The sequence below is a fragment of the Pagrus pagrus genome, assembly GCF_965226575.1.
Source record: "Pagrus pagrus genome assembly, chromosome: 11".
Classification (NCBI taxonomy): Eukaryota; Metazoa; Chordata; class Actinopteri; order Spariformes; family Sparidae; genus Pagrus; species Pagrus pagrus.
The window spans coordinates 16,409,154-16,426,039 of NC_140195.1; the positions used below are offsets into that span (position 1 = coordinate 16,409,154).

The following is a 16,886-nucleotide window of genomic DNA, read 5'->3' on the forward strand; positions in this document are numbered from 1 at the left end:
GACGTCAATGGGTAGAGAGATCATTAAGGCACACGCAGACGAGTGGTGGTCTGTGTGAAGAGGAAGGGGATTAAAGGGACATGCCACTGATTTTATACATGAAGATGAGCTTAAAAACAGCCTAATAATGTCCTCTGTGACTCTAACTTGTGTTGCAAACTTTGGACTTGGTGTTTTGTGAAATTACCACACAGGAGGACATACTAATGATGGACACATTGAGTTGCATCATGGGTAATGTAGGATCAGATGTTCAGAGTTTGAAATCCAAAGATCTTAGAGACTAGGTGTTAAGATATTTCACTCTCTGCTGCTTTGATTTTGACCATTCTTGGTAAATGTCAGCCCAAAATGAAAGTGCTGGAACGCCCCTTTAATTAAATGAAAAAAAGTGACTCACGATTAGTATCTCCGTTTGATCCCGTGGAGCCCGGTTGGTTAATATCAGTGTGAAATCGACCTCACTGGAGCCTCAAATCCCTTGCATTTCTGAGTGTGCGTGTGCGTTTGGTTCCCCATAGCTTACATTGAGGCAAATACAGGCAGATGGTGCCAGGAACTTGGCAAGTCTCTCTCTGAATGGTTCTGGAGGAATGTCTGGAGTTTTCAGGCCCACTAACCACAAACACGGTCGCAGTCTCAAACTGCCAGGAGCCTATAGCAGCCGCTGAGGACAAAACAGTGTCTGCGGCGAGATCGCCACTGCCCTACTTATGCTGATTCAGCCTTTTTTGACAGAGGTGATAGAAAACTCGGTAAAGATGGTGAGTGCATTATCAACAGGGAGCAGCAACTGTAATCTATCTATCTATCTATCTATCTATCTATCTATCTATCTATCTATCTATCTATCTATCACTGAGGGTTGTTTCATAAGCCCTCATCAGGTGAAGTGTCTGAATCACTCTTCATTGTTCCACAGACAATAGGATTAATGCCAGCATCATCTATTCAGGCCTGTTTTCCTGTGACTGGCATTGCTTTGATGCTTTACCCTGATGAAAAACACGCCGTGCACAGAGCCGGGCTGAGAGAGCTGATGGCAGGAGACCGACCCTGATGGCTTGTTTGTGTGTGTCGCTTCTGTGTCTACCACGTATTTCCTTCTGTGCTCCTGGAGCACAGCAGTGTGTGTGTTGCATGTGTGTCTGCATAAACTAGGTCAGTAGGAGGACAGGAAATCTCTGTTCACTTGTCTGTCTGACTGCAAAGTGTCCCTCCAGAAGTGGCTGCACACAGATACACACATATGACACACACAGTAGCTGCGTTTACATGGACAGTTTATTCCAACTTAACTATTTACATGGACGCTAAATAAAGCGATCCAATAAAGATGGGTGTTTACATGCCCAAGCATTTAATCAGAATATTACTATTATTCATTTTCTGCCTGCTGTGAAGCATCTAATCTGCCAGAAATATAACAGAAGAAGATTAAGAGGATATTCAGCCTGTCAGTACACTTTTCACATTCATGATTTTTGATCTAACATTAGCTAATGTTGTGACGTTAGCGTTAGCCATCAAGATTGAATTTACCAGTAGTGCTGCTGTCCTCTTGAGCAGAAACAGGAGCCTCAGACGAGTCATGTTCGCCAATCGTCGCTCTCCCATTAGATGATCCATAAGTCTGCCTGGTCTTTCGCCATTTTAACTTTTAGCCTTGTAACGTTAGTAGGCTGCCTTCAAACTTCTCCAGCAGTTCTTGACTTGGTCAGTGGTTCGGTGGATTCGTATCATTCGTTCATCTTTTCAAACACTTGTTTCGAGCCTTTCAGCCATTGAGGCGTGCAATGATCCTTGCAGCATGTGCCCTAATCGCCTTCTTCCCCTTCTTCTTCTTCTTCAGCGTCTCTCACTCTCACTCGAGGTTTTAGCTTCCATCTGTCTGCCTTAACCTTCATTTACTGCTAAACTAAATCACGAATAATCCCTGCTCTCCCCATCAGCCCATCTCTTAGCCTTTCCCTCTCATTAAAATATACATTCATATTCAGTGGAGAGAGAGCTTGATCATTTCAGAGGATGTGTGTTCAGTTGTGTCAGTCGTACAGTCAAAATCACCACTGGAGAAGGAAGTGGAAGAGAAAGGAAGAGAGATATTCCAAGTACTTTTCCCTCTGCTCCTGTGTTACTGTGTTCTCTGCTGGTTGGTTTTGCATGTCGGGCTTGTGCTGGTCTCAGCAGCTTTGGGGCAGAGCCGGGGCATTGCATCAGAGGACGGAGCTGCTTTGTGTCCTGATCCCAGGGCAGGACCGACAGAGTCTTCAAAACACTGCAGTGCAGATAGAGGAAGAGAGGGTTAGAGTGCAGAAAGAGGGTAGCAGAGTAAAAGGGAGGGGTACATGTTGTAGGGTAAGAGTCAAGATGGAGAGGAGGGCAAGAGGGAGGACGGGAGAAAGAGAGAACAGCCGAGTGCCAGGATTTATTAATCAGCAGCGGCACAAACAGAATACACATAAAACAGCCCGGGGCCGACAGGATGGACTATAATGAGGAAAAAGGAGACAAAAACGTTCTAAAGTCATCTTTTTATTGTGAATCACAGCTGAAGAAGTACAGTAAGTAAGATTTTATAAGTGTAGTGAGTTTCTCTACAAGTTCATCAGAGGACAGTTAGAGGGTTTCCGGTCATATGCTTCAGATACTAAGTGCCTCATGGTCTCACAGGTCTTTCAGTCTGTACATCTGAATGCCTGAGTGCAGCCCAGGTCCTGCTAGTTGATGGGAAGAGTGTCCATTTCCTCTGAGTAGGTGAAATGTAATATACAAGTAGAGGACTGAAGGGCTGAAGACCATAAGGTGGGGAGGGCAATGAAAAGAGAGGGGGAACAGAGAAGGTACGTGTTGTTTTGTGTTTTTGTGTTGTTAGCTATGACGCAAGCTGCCGTCTGTGTCTTGACCGCCACACTGTCAGACCCCCGGGGCTGTTATGTGTGAGGTGCTGGCATTGATTGGCAGCTCTACGTGTCTTTTAGACTCAGCTGGACATTTGACATGTTTGACAGTTTGGTGATCAGCAGGTCGCCTGTTTGTGCTGACAATAGATGATGTTCCAAAGAAGTGGAACAGCCTGCAGCCACCCGTCTGGACTGCTACCCTGGAAAAAATGTGCATGTGCCATTTGTTAATCCGTTCTGGGCACCTGCATGTCTGTCTGCATGTGTGTATTGTAGGAGCTCAGTGATGCCTAAAATGCTTGTATGGTCCCAAGAGGCATTTTGATTGACAGAGAGCTCCAGAGTGGAGTGGCTGTGAACAAGTTTGCTCCATTACAGCCAACGCTTTTAGTCTGATTTGTTGGCTCAGCAGCACTCACTTAACAACTGATCAATAGCAGGAAGTTGGACTAAACTTCTTCATGGGGACCAACACTAACTGCACATCCACCCACACACTTGAGGCTGCTCTGCCTGTGTGATGTGCTCGTATTTTCTCGTTGGTTTTCAGTTCCAAATACCGCTTATTCAATCACATCCAACCTCATATCCATAACCCCCACGAGAATGTTGCATCGGATGTTTTCCCTTTTCCACATGACTGGAACTGGATAAATCAATTCAGCCGTGATTGAATTTGAAACTTTGTTGAGCAGACATGGTTCACTTTAAATCACATGAAAAAGACTGAAGAACATCAAATCAATTTCAAGCCAAAATGCCAGATGCTTGTTGGTTCCCACTTCGACAATTTTCTGCTTTTTCTGTCTTACATTAGAGGTAAGTGAATGTGTTTTAGACTGGTGGCCATTCTCAGACTGCTGAGAATCAATTGATCTCTGACATGGATGTGTAGTATTTCTTCATTAAAATGTCTAGAAAGTGACTAGACGAGCTCTATAATGGACATTTTGTTGAGTTGTGCACTTACATTATGCCAAAGATTTCCAATAATGTTTGTAATGTAATGTAATGTAATTTTGTAATGTAATTTTTACATTGCATTTCATTTGGATGCCTGCTGCTATAACTTCTGGGAGAGAGTCAGAGGTCAGAGACCAGAAGTCTTAGAGCATGACTAAACATAACGTGAATAAAACTTTAAAACATTACCTCACCCGTGAACATTCCTGCCTGAGTCAAACACCAAACAATAAGGGGGGCAGCATATCAAACCAATAACTGCTGCTAATTGTACCTGCCGTTAGCAGGTTAGCTCAGTCAGCCATGCAGATGGTGGTCCTATTAGCTGACTCTGACTGGGCTGGGAGCTTGTTGGTATAGATATCTCGTCAACACAGACATATGTAGACATATTTTATATATTCTGTTGATTATTTTAGTTGATTTTTGGATGTTTAAGTGAATATTTTTTATACATTGCTCCTTTTAAAGGACTCAATGTAACAATTTATAGCAATTTACATCTACTTTTTTATTTGTCATTTGTGAGCTTATTGTAACTTGACATGAATAATGGTATTCCCCAGTCTCTCTGGGTTGTCTGTGCAAGCTGATGATTTGTTTTGTTGGTCGGAGTCAGATTTTCCACGACAGTCCAAAGTATGTGACTTTACGCACGTTCTTGGGTGAATCATCTCAGTGCCTCACTATCGACCACGCTCCAGCACAACACAGAAGTTCCACAGAGCCCCTTTAATCAATCATGAAAACAAGAAAATGTTGGGATAGTTGCAGCCTTAAAATGAGTAGTCCAAACATGGAGGGAAAAGCATTAATAGGTGCAAGAAAAAGTTGCTGCTTATCAGCACTAAAATAACAAGATGATAGATCACTTGACCAAATGAGCCATGGACTGCCTAAATTAGACTGTATTAGGCAACGAGTACATTCAAACTTCACTGTTGTGGGTGAACAACATCAAGACAAAGTCTGGAACTACTTTGCACAAGAGACCTGCGTGGCTCTAGAGTTACACAGAGCAAACTTTTTGGGTGAGCCTCGTGCCTGCCCGCTGCCTCTCAGCCTCTCAGACAGTGAGTGGGCGACTGGTGAAAGCCCAGCATTAACTGATCACCACAGGTCGGGCCAGCTTGATGCAATCCCTTTGCCCTGTGCCTTCAACTGTTAATTATCGCAAGCGCATAAACAATAGTCAAGTTGCATTAACAAAATCAGCCTGGGTAATCTTTTCTTAGCAGCGCCATTATGGAGATGAATGTCACCGGGTGCTATTAGCACGCTGCAAGACAGAGGGAGAGTGGGAAGGATTTGTCTTTTTTTCCGCCTGATTTCCTCTGTGTAGGTGTGTAATGGTATCAATTCCTCTCATCTTGCAATGTGTGGGGAGAGCGGAGGCATGCCGCTCTGAGGGGAAGCTCATCATCTCCCTTTGTGTTTTACAGTTTCCTTTCTGTTAGTTTGAAAAGGCTGTTATAGATGTTCCAGTAATGGCTGGTTTTGGTTTCATAACAACGCTGAGATTAAGCTTTCCTGGGTCAACAGGGACTATACATAACAATCAGTGGGGTGTAGATGAAACAATCTTCTTGATGAAACCAGTCAATTTTGTACACGCTGCACGTTGTAAATCTATACATTTGACATAGCCACTGTGTCATTCTGGCGTTTCAAACCATGAAGCCACGCTGCTGTCTCTACTCAATTCTAATTGCTTCCAGGCGCAGAGTGTGTCAGCCTCTCTTCCCCTCATCTTTTTTTTTTTTGATAAGCTATCTCCGCTGATGTCTGGAGCTGGTTAGGAGCAGTGTTACTCGCTGTGTCTCTGCACTGTGACCCCTAAACCCTGGCCTGACTGAACCTGAGGAGGGAACGCTGGGGAAACACAAACCTCCAGGCCTGGCCCTCTTCAGAGGTCAGAGAGGCTGAGGTGGGGGTTATCACATGTGCTCAGCATCATTTTCACATCCTCACTCTTTTCTCTTAGAGAAAGTGTATGCATTGCTTCAGGCTTTTTGAAAGTAACAGCCATAAATACAAAAGCGTTAAGGTCCTTCTTGATATCCTGTAGTCATCTTCAGCTAAGGCATTTCACAAAGGGCAGAGGCTTGAACTCAGACTGTTTTCAATGAGACATATTATGCTCATTTTGAAAATGCTCAAAAAACACATCAGTTTTCTCATACTGTCCACTGCTGCAGCTGTATTCCCCTTTTGTCTGAATCACTGTTTCAGCTCCTGTCTCTTTAAGCCCCCCCTCCTGAATACCCAGTCTGCTCTCATTGGTCAGCTCACACACGCCTGAGCCAACAAAAACAGATCAACTGTGCAGGATTTATTTGTCCCAAACTAGCCGATTGGGACAAATTATGCAAATGGAAAATTATGCAAAAGGTGCAACTACTGAGGAGGCGTTTCAGTAGCGTGTGTTTTGTGGGAGAGAGGAGCTTCGGTTGTTTTGGACTTTGACCTTTTTAACTTTCAATATCTTTTACATGCACAAGAACCTATATAACACACTGAAGGAAAGGAAAAAAGCGAAAAAATGTAATATGTCTCCTTTAAGTTGTCCTTACTGTCGAAAGACCCACCCAGTGTTTGTTCAAAGTTTCCGTCTATCCCCTGCAGCGTTTAGCCGTCTCCCTTCTTTGTACCCCTCTCTGCTCCTCGTCTCCTCATCCCTCTGTTCAACCCCCCGCCCCGCCGTCCTGCCAGGCTCAGATCTCCTTACACTCTCCAGTCTTTCATGTGGATGGGGGTGGGAGTGACAGAAGAGAGGATGGGGAAATTGGCCACCCTGGGATCACATACACACGCACACATGCACAAGGCCTGTAAAATGTATAGCGAGACAGATTACAGAGGAAATGTTGTCTTGGTGGTGAAAACACACAAACAGAGAGAGTTAGAGGTTTTTTTTGTTAGCAGCCAGGATCCACAAACCATTTATTTTACCCAAGTTTGTATGCACAGGCAGCGGTGCGATGTCACGAACATGAGTTGTTTTGCTTTGGGGTTAGCCATTTCACAAACACTGTGACTGAGGTTTGTGCACTGAAGAGAAGGGGACATTTTTACATAGCTCATTTTCATTGATCGGTACAGTGGCTGCTATTGTATTTCTGAGGGGAAATAATTGAATGAATCAAGTGTGGAAAAGCTCAATCGCTTTAAGCATGAACACTGGAGGGGATTGTGAATTTATTCCAGCTTTGCCTTTGAAGACAGCACACTCACAAAATGGGCCACGCTGTGTCAGTGAGGCTCCTGCAGTCTGGGCTCTTACTGCTGAGAGCTGTGATAAGATCTTCCTCCGTGGCTCACATCAGGAACGCCGAAATGAGGTCAGCGTTGTCCCCTTGTAAACAAATGCACAACGAATTCACAAACTCGCTTTTCCTGGAAACTAAAGACACACTCAGTTGACGATTGGTGTGAAATAGCCGCTGTACTCAGGCGATAAGAAGCTGCGGAGTGTTAGCAGGAGAGAGTGTTTCTCCATCTGCAGCAGAGTGGTGGTCAAAGGTCAGAGGCTGGGTCTGGGGCAAGAGGATGGATGGGGGGGCACGACTGAAGTGCACACAACAGATAAAACACTCCAGTCACACAAGTCAGAGGAAGAGCTATCTCAGGACTCAGGAAGGGTTGGGTGGTTGAGGCAGGATGGGAATGGAGGACAAGACAGAAAAACAAACAGTCCCAAGTAAGTCCCTCTACAGAGGATTATAGTGGATGTCCGGTCTCAGCTCACCCCCCTTTGAGCCCACTTCCCATGTCCTCCTGACATCGCTGTACAGCAGACGGCCTGCAGTGTCTTTCACATTAAAGGTCGGCCATACGCCGGTCGTGTGATTGGATGCGCAGCTCCAATTTGAAAACCATGGTCTGCTCGACATAAACAGAACAGTGCGTCTTTTATGATGCGGCTCACAGCTGCACAGCTGTGTTTGAACAGGAAGGCTATTTATATCTACACTCTTTGTTTTATTTCTCTCTTTACCTCTTCTCTCCTGATGTTGACACATCTTCTGACCTCCAGTCCTCCATCACCTCTCACTGATCCAGCACTATTGCCTCCTTCAAATCGTCAAACAGGAGCTCTGTTGCCTTGAAGCAGTGTCTCCAAACTTTTTCAGCAGGATCCCCCCTTTTTTTGTAGATAACGACATTTTCAAGCCCCTACTATGTCGCCTCTATAGTAGAGGCATTACAAGTTTACATTACAAGACAGATTTTCTCAAAATTCTCTCTCCTCTTACTTCTTCACCCACCATTGCACTGTTGAAGCAGATGTGGTGGCGAGATATGCCTCATTATATTTTATTCGTTTGGTGTAGATTCATCAGCTTTTATGTTTGTCTAGGAGTCACAAACTTGTCCCTGCTTTGTTAGCGGAGCTGAGCAATGCCTCATTCTTTTAGCCTTCTTGCAACCCCGCAGTTACAAATCACTGCCTCAAAGAAAGTGCTCTTTTTGTTCTGTTGTTTTAGTCCATAGATTAATTGATTTATTGACTGTTGAGATCTGATTGTGGAGCGTCCCGCTGTACTTTGCCCTTTGACCTTATATCAGTTGTCTGCGGCCCAATCCCGATGTCCACACTTATGGACTTTGAAGTGCGTTCCCAATAAGTTGGTGTTGGGCTGTCCGCTGTCAAATTGTCAGATGGATGAGGACTCTCGCAGACATTTTGAGCAATTTAAGCCCGCTTTTTGTTACATTTGTGACTTTGCCTGAGGGAACTACTAAAATCAATCTATTAAAGAAAAAAAAAAAAAAAAAAAATGTAATAGGTTTTGAACTATTACACGAAGTGTTTTTCCCTGAAACCTCTCAGTGAATGTGTTTATATTTGTATATTCATGTTTTTTTATTACATTTTTTAAAATAATTTTTAATATTCTAAATGGAAATGGAATAAAAAGTCTTAAACCCATAAGGTTAAATGTCTCAAAGTGCTTTCCCATTCTTATTGATAGCATTTTGGGCCCTTGTGACATCTCATATTCAATCACTTACCAAGAAACACCTGAGTTGTTCCAGGAAGTCGCAAAGCTGTGACATCACAACAACCTGATTGGTCCGTTGCAATAATGTTCCTGGAACAACACCAACACAGCAATATCAGAAACACCTAGGGGGACATCGGGATTGGGCCTTCCTCCACAGTGTTTTTATACGTTATACATTATACATTACCCTCAGCCACTCAGTGTTTTCTCTCCATGTCTCCTTTCACCAGACTCATACTCGGCAGCAGGCAGCGAAGGCAGCATCTCCACCTCTGTGGCGTCCCTGCCCCCGCAGGCATCAGGCAGCTCGGCCCCCAGCTCTCCGGGCTCCAGGCGCTCTGTGAGTACCCTGAAGAAGTGGCTCACGAACCCTGTGCGCAAGCTCAGCGCCGGGGCCACTGCCAAAGGGGAGCGTCAGGTCCGCAAACTTGAGGGAAAGCCTCTACCTCTTCCGTCCCACAGTCACAGCCAGGAGCTGGGCAGCCCCATGAGGCCTGATGATACTCTCACCATCCTGCCTGTCACACACAGAGAACTGGTAAGAAGTGTTTTTTCTTGGTCACACAAACTAATCAAACAAGGCTTTGCGTGCTGACTTTGTGCTTGCGGATGAACCACCTTGTAAGTAAACTCATTAGGAATTATTAAACATTGATCCTTCGTATGAACTGGTTCTGATGTAAACACACAAAGCTTGAGACTCACATAAATCCAAACTAAAGCCAACACCCTGACTGTGGCTTGTTTATATAGTTCAGGAATATGAGCAGAGACAGGTTTGATGTGGAGTTGATCCAGTGAGGACTAAGTATCATGGCAGGTGGTGATGTTGTTATATAACAGCAGCACTGCAGGTTCAGCCTGCAGGAACTCACGCTGCCATGTTCTGTGACTCGTGCTGTCCACGCAGCTGCCTCAGTGTGCTGCAGACATTTCGTTTCTATTGTGTTTTTTGACGTTGTGTGTGTGTGTGTGCGTGCGTGTGTGTGTGTGTGTGTGTGTGTTGCAGGAGTGGAAAGATCGCCTTGCAAGCCCTGAGGACCTGTCACCGGCTACACTACAGTCCCCCAGCTACATAACTGACTCGCTGATTGGCTGCACTTCACTGCCAAACACCCAGGTCTGTCTGCACGATGTGCTGCAAATCTAATACAATATAACCTCTGATATCTGTCATCACACATCACTTTAGTCATGTAGAAATAACATCAAGAAAAAGCTATCTTTGTAGCATAAATGACCGGATGGTCATTGATGACCATGATTCATGGTTTTTAGCTGACATTTTACTGTAGACTGTAGAGAGGAGTAGCAGTGATACTCTGAGAGAGCACCCAGCCTGGTGGGGAGGTGACATCAGTACTGTTTGTCTCCATGGCCCTCCAGCCAGATCTGGAAATGACTAACGCTGCTGCTGCTGCTGCTGCTGGCAGAGCTCAGCTATCAAGCTAAACAAACACACAGATGCACAAAGAGCTCTGCATTCTGCAACCACACAACCAAAGATTTATAGCCCCATACATAGCACACATATATGAAAGGGAGTCTAAATGAACACAAGCCTCTCTCAGAGCAGGTCGATGCACCAGAGGACCAGAGGCCAGGGTTTGACAGCGACCTGTGTGATGCATGACTCACACTCAACATGTTACAAAAGGACATGCCTGGAGAAAAATAGGAAATAATGTGAGACGGCAGATGTGATGAAAGATGACTCCGTTGCTGCGAAGTGACAGAGAACTCTATGTGTGCGCATACACTTTAATTTCTCAATCAAACACTCAGTTAGTTGCTCGTGGCAAAGGAGCGTCTGGTGCTCAGGGGGTCCCCTCTCAGTGTGAAATGGAAGCATGGCAGAGAATGGATTTCACTTGAGTATGAATCATCAGTGCCTGAGCCCTATCAATATACAGTAAAACAATATCTGAGCATTGTGTGGAGAGTCTCCTGTTTGTGAATCGACACCGGACCACTTAAATCCTAATTTCAGTCTCAACAGCACATCAAAAGCCATTAACACGATTACATCAGAGGGATGAGGTCAGCGCTTAGGTGTTTTCACTGCCAATCTTTGTAGAGAGAGAAAGAGGTATAGAGGTAGAAGTAGAGAGATTGAATTATGTAGGTCCGTCATCTCCGAGCTACACGTCCAGTGTTATATGCATTGTTGTTCTTCCCCTTTTCTTCACACTGTTGTCTGTAATATCACGACCGCAGTTTTTGGAGAAATGTTTATTGTTTTTTGGCTAGCGGAAAGTTCTTGTTATGTATGTCAGAGATGTGGTGTAAAAAGCACAGCCAGAATATTCATTAACTTTTATTTTCCCGAGGTAGAGTACACAATCTGTCAAACTGACCCAAAAAACAAATAACTTAGAAAATGTTTCTCATTAAGACTGCTGCTATTGTGAGATCTCTTTCAAGCCATCCCTCGCTTTGTGGCACTGTTACCAAAGCAGTTAAATCACAGTTATCAGCACTTGGGACCAACTGTGTTCCTCCTCAGCACGGTACCGTACCTTTGATTTGTTCTTGCATGTCTAAAGCTTGATGGGCCCTTTGAATGGGCTGCTCCATCCCATTACAAAGTAAGAACTTGCTGATGCCGTTGCTGGAAAACAAGCATCAGCAAATGTTCCCAGGTACAATTGGTGTTAAAAACATCACATTTAAAGCCGTAAAGATTAGTATTCCTTTATTAAACCCTGTTTATATCACTTAAATACTGCTGATTTGCAGCATTTTGTGTGGTGTGTTCATTCTCAAAGGAGCGGTGCAGAACTTGAGCCATAGTTATAAATATAAAATAATAACCCTATGAAACCTTTAACCCGTTGAAAATAGACCAGGGGTGGCATTAGGTGACGCAACATGACTCGTGATGATGTCATCATTTCATGTGACGTGTGTTGCAAATAAGTCTTAACAATGCGTGGTGGCACCAGAGGATTGGCCCGAAGTGGAAGATTGTTGTTGACATGATCCTAAATCGATCTAAGATCAAAACTATAATAGCTAGAGCAGCTATTAATTTTGCAGCAGAAAACTAAGACTAACTCAAGATTTTTTAAAGAGGAAAACTCTTCACTGATTATTTTTACTTGAAACTTGATGCTAAAGATTTTTTGTCCCGTCCACCCTCGTTCTTGATTGATGGAACTGTTAGGATCGATTTTTTTAAAGATCCTACACAAGAGAATGACCTCAGCTTTTACTAAAACTGTTGTCAGTTTTTTTTTTAATCGTCGGCTTCTGAGTAGAAAAACAAAACTTGCAACAGAGGGAGACGAGGGGAATTTTTCCTGTGGGCTTTGCCACAGCACATCTGGAAGTGATCTGGGAGCCAGGGAGACCTGTCAGCCAGGCTGGAGCACTCCTAGCGGGGCAAGACGAGTTGGGGGAGCGAAGGTCTTCATGGAGCCTCTCTGTCTCTCCCTGAACCCCTCTTCTCTTTACTTGGCCCTATCACTTTCATTCTTTTTCTCTCTCTCTCATACATCACGGTGACAGAAGTGAAAGCTCACAACTTGTAGACGCCAACAAGTTAATCATGAAGATGGCAGGTGAACAAGTTGAACTAGGCCAGAGAAGAAAAAGTTCTGTTCCTTTCTCTATTTGCTTATATGTCTATCTATTTATTTCTCCATCAGGGCAGCCACCTGCCAGGGGAGTTAGGCAGGGATCAGGCGTAGGTCTGTGGTGTGTGTGTGCAGGTTTGTGTATGTGTTTAAGGTGGGAAGGTTCTGCTTGACTAGGGCAGTGGAACACAGGGATTTAGGTGAAGACAGACGGCTGCCCCTATATGTTTACACAGCCAGGAAAGAGTGAATGACCTCAAAGAAACGGCTGAAAAACACGTCTAAAAATAGAGGGAAGAACTCTGTAAGAAGACAAAAACTGAGTCATTTTACAACCACACAAAGGAGTGAGTATTATGAGCGAGAAATAGGTTACCCACACATGAGGGTTGTTTGCAGATGTGAAGCATGTGTCCATTGAGTTGGTGATGATTTAATTCTTTGCGGGCTTTGTTGTGGTGTGCACAATGAGTCTATATTTGCTATAGGACTCCTACAGGAAATGATATCAATTGCAGGAAAAAGCATGAAAAGGAGGTCATGTATGTAACACATGAACACAATCGATTAGATCAGAGTAACCTTGGGTTTATCCTGCATTTCTATTCACAGCCAAAATGGCAGTACTGACATATTTGTTGCTGTAAAAACAAGATACCGTATGATGTATTTACGTATGTGTTTGAATCCTCAGATGGCAAAACAAGATCATTTATTAATCCACACATAAATCATGAATGTAATGCCATTGTCAGCAGGTGAACAGTAATTGTATTCCTCTTCCTCTCAAGCCAAAACTCCATCGAGAAGCTTCACAGCTTTATTCGTCATCTCCTTCATCTGTGGAGCCTGTCGCTCCCTCTAACTCTTTATCTGTTAATCTCTTTCTCTCCATCTCTCTGTGGCTGATGTGCACAGCACGGATCATTAACGGTGACTATCTGAATCTGATCTTCTTATCATTCAATCTCTGTTCCTCGTGTCTCGCTGCTCTCCCTGGTCACCTTGGCAACCTGCATCATTATCGTCTCCCTCCCGCTCTTTATCTCCCCCTTGCTTACTTTGTTCCTGGCATGATGCACAATACTGGCACCGGACCTTTGTTAAATAGTCTGTCTGTCTGTCTGTCTGTCTCTGCCTCCTCAGGACACTCAGTCCATCAGTGTTCTGCCGGATGACAGCGGCTCTGTCTTGATGGACGACACATCCAGCCAATGGTCAGCTGCGGCTGACACTGAGGAGGAGAGGAGGAGTGCCTTAGAGAAAAGCATGTACGTGTTTTGGCAATGATGCTGCCACATATTCTGTTGATAAATAACATTATAATTCAAGAGTGCAGCTGCCATCTAGGAATGTGTTAGATTTCACCATATGCCTGGGAAAAATCTTCATCTTATCATGCTCATGATGACAATTTTAACATATTTGCTAATTAGCACTAAACACAAAGTGCAGCTGAGGCTGCTGGGAATGTCACGCAGCAGACTGTTGGTCTTAAACCAAAGTGTTTGACAAACCAAAATTTTGACCTCAACTTTTGTGGCGCTCGATAAAAAAGTCAAAGGATCACCAAAGTCGTTAGGATGCATCATTTGGGAACCAAGAATGAAGCCGTCCAATAATTCAGTCTAGACTAAAGTCGTGGACCAGACTGACCTTGCACTTCTCAGAGCAGCAAATCTTTTCAAAACTATTTTAGGAAGTTTATGAGCGTAATACGAATATTTCAGTCTCATTACAAATCAAATCAGAATTTTTGCTGTCTTTCTTTAACAGAAAGACATCATGACATGTCACAGTAGGACAAAGCACAGATGTGAACAATAAAATGAATAATGCCTGAATGTCATTTTGCTGCCTCAGTTTTAGGGTCTCGTGCATGCTGGTTAAATGTCACACTGTTAGCTTTTAACAGAAAGTAGCTTTTGTTAATGTGATCACTGGTGCTTTTACTTCTATGACAAGGTAAATGTCTGCTGCGGAAAATGCTTACAGGGCAGGTCGCTGCACTAAAATTGAGAAAATTAAATGTTTTCCCTTCTCCCAGAATTTATCCAAGAAATTTCATTGGATATTTCAAGTTACTATTGGATTTGATGGTACATACAGGGGAAACCGAGAACGTTCTGAGTCTGTAGGCCACATTTGTAGCAGGTATCTGGCTATTTATTGTAAGAAAGAACCAGGATATCAATCAAAGTAGTTATAGTAGTTACATAGTGGGAACATTAAGTTAAAAGTCAGAGACCCATTTAACTCAAGAAACTATGAATGTATTTGTTGGAGTCCTTCTTCTCCTTATTTGTTAAACATTATGCTCGACTCCTTTTAATACTCATGTGCAAAGAAACATTTTCCGTTTCAAAATCATCTTAACTCAAAGTCGTAAAGATATTTATTCCTTTGTTCATTTATTGAAGCGTTTTATTATATTATGATATATTTATTAAGCATTAAGTCATATAATTATTTATTCATTTCTAAGTTAAGCATTGTGTTATGTAACTGTTTATTTATTCATTTATTCGAGCATTTAAGTATTCAATTATTTATATTTTTATTTCATTTTGGCTCTATAAAAGTCCACGTACTAGTGCTGCTCTCTCCAGAGCTGTCAACCACTTTTTGACCAACGATCCATACTCAGGTCATGTGATGAGCCAGTTCTCCACTGCCTGCGAGATGCAGTTAAAAACCAAGGAAAGAGCTAGAAACTTTTATTTCCAGGGTGAGCTTGATATTTCACACTTTTAATGCTCAGCTGATCTGCTTCATGCTGACTACGTATGTTACTCTAATAAGTTTGATTTAATAGAAAGAGTGTTGGACGCTCTCTCCATTTTCCTTTTAACTAGTAAGAAAATCAAATAATCCTTTCCAGGAAACTTTCTACAAAATTCCAATTTAGTATCATTCTGGATCCCTTTCTGGAAAAATAATAAGGAAACTGGGACTCGTAAAATAAAGTGCTAACAATATTTTTGCAGTGTGCAAAATAAATTTGGTAGCATAACTCTAACACTAATCCTCATTTGTATCTTCACAGGTATGTACTGAAGGAGCTTATTGAGACAGAGAAGCACTATGTGGCAGACCTGGGGCTCATAGTGGAGGTAAACCTCACAAGTCTGCCGGCTCAGAACACACACTCTGCACTGACTCAGAAGAGGGAACTTAGTCATCCACCCAGTCTGTCAGAGAGAGCTCTAAAGCCTTATCATCACAATTCCTCCACACTTGCCTCCATCCCACCGTCTGCAGTCTTAAGCAGATTTTGTGAATTATTAGCTTGAAGAGTATTATGTTGCGAGGCGATCCATCTCCCGGTGCCTTAAATAACTGGAGATATTTTGGTTCAGAGAAGAATTCTTGCCATCTGAAAGTTAATAAAAGCTCAATAATAGCTGGTGTGTGATTGTCGCAGTGTGTTATAAATGTTTCGAGGTGTGAACAGACGTCAGCAGCTCCGTCTTTTCCTTGCAGGGCTACATGGGCACAATGAACTCCAAAAATGTCCCGGAGGACATGAAGGGAAAAGACAAGATTGTTTTTGGGAACATTCACCAAATATTTGACTGGCATAAAGAGTAAGTTTTATTTATGCATGTGATCTCAATGTGTGGAAAAATGCATGTTTGCTCAAGTTGCATTCAAAGCGAAAGACAAACAGTGATTTGCAGAGTATTGTGTTCGTGGCTGAGCGGAGGACAAAGGAACAATAGGTCAGGAGACAAATCTGACCTTCCGTTTTGGGGATGATTGCGTGTGTGTGTGTGTGTGTTTTGTGTGTGTGTGTGTGTGTTTTCTCTCTGTAGCTACTTCCTGGGAGAGCTGGAGAAGTGTTTGGCAGAGCCAGAGAGGCTGGCTCAGCTCTTCATTAAACATGTGAGTATGACTGCCATGCTGGCACACTCACGCACACATGCACACACATGCACACACTCACACAGCCGTCAGTGGAAGTGTGTCTGGGTCTGCTTCCTTGTGCTGTTTGGCGTGAGGGTAAACAGAGCTAAGAAAACATGTGGAGCTCCTGTTTATCCCATACTGTACCTCTCTCTCTCCTTCTCTCTCAGCTGCCAGCATCTCTCCTTCCACTTCTCTGTTACTGATACGTCTCAGTCCGGCCTGTGTTTTCACAACAGCGCACATGGCAAACACTCACACACACACACACACACACACACGAACGACACACTGGCAGATTTCCAGTCTGGGCTGAACCGGTCAGGAAACACCAGGGAAAAACAGCCAGAAAAGGACGAGGAATAACAAACCCTCAGCGCAGGCTCTTTGATACGAAGGCTTTATTCCACCCAAAACTGTGGTCGACTTCTTCCTACATATTTTGGTGATGCATGCAAGACAGAGTAAAATAGTAAAATAGTAAAATAGAATCGAGCCTGAGCCGGTGGAGGGTCACAGAGTTTATG

At 43.5% G+C, this 16,886-nt stretch overlaps 1 protein-coding gene across 1 annotated transcript in view; it reads left to right on the plus strand.

The window, feature by feature from the left end:
• The window catches only part of arhgef25a (Rho guanine nucleotide exchange factor (GEF) 25a), a gene marked incomplete at its 5' end in the record, with an annotated part of 56,362 nt that overhangs the window by 29,865 nt on the left and 9,611 nt on the right, over window positions 1–16,886 (plus strand). Inside the window, 6 exon segments of the mRNA XM_084366642.1 lie at window positions 9,106–9,413; window positions 9,885–9,995; window positions 13,600–13,724; window positions 15,500–15,566; window positions 15,937–16,040; window positions 16,269–16,338. Of these exon segments, the coding sequence (XP_084222768.1) occupies window positions 9,106–9,413; window positions 9,885–9,995; window positions 13,600–13,724; window positions 15,500–15,566; window positions 15,937–16,040; window positions 16,269–16,338 (785 nt within the window).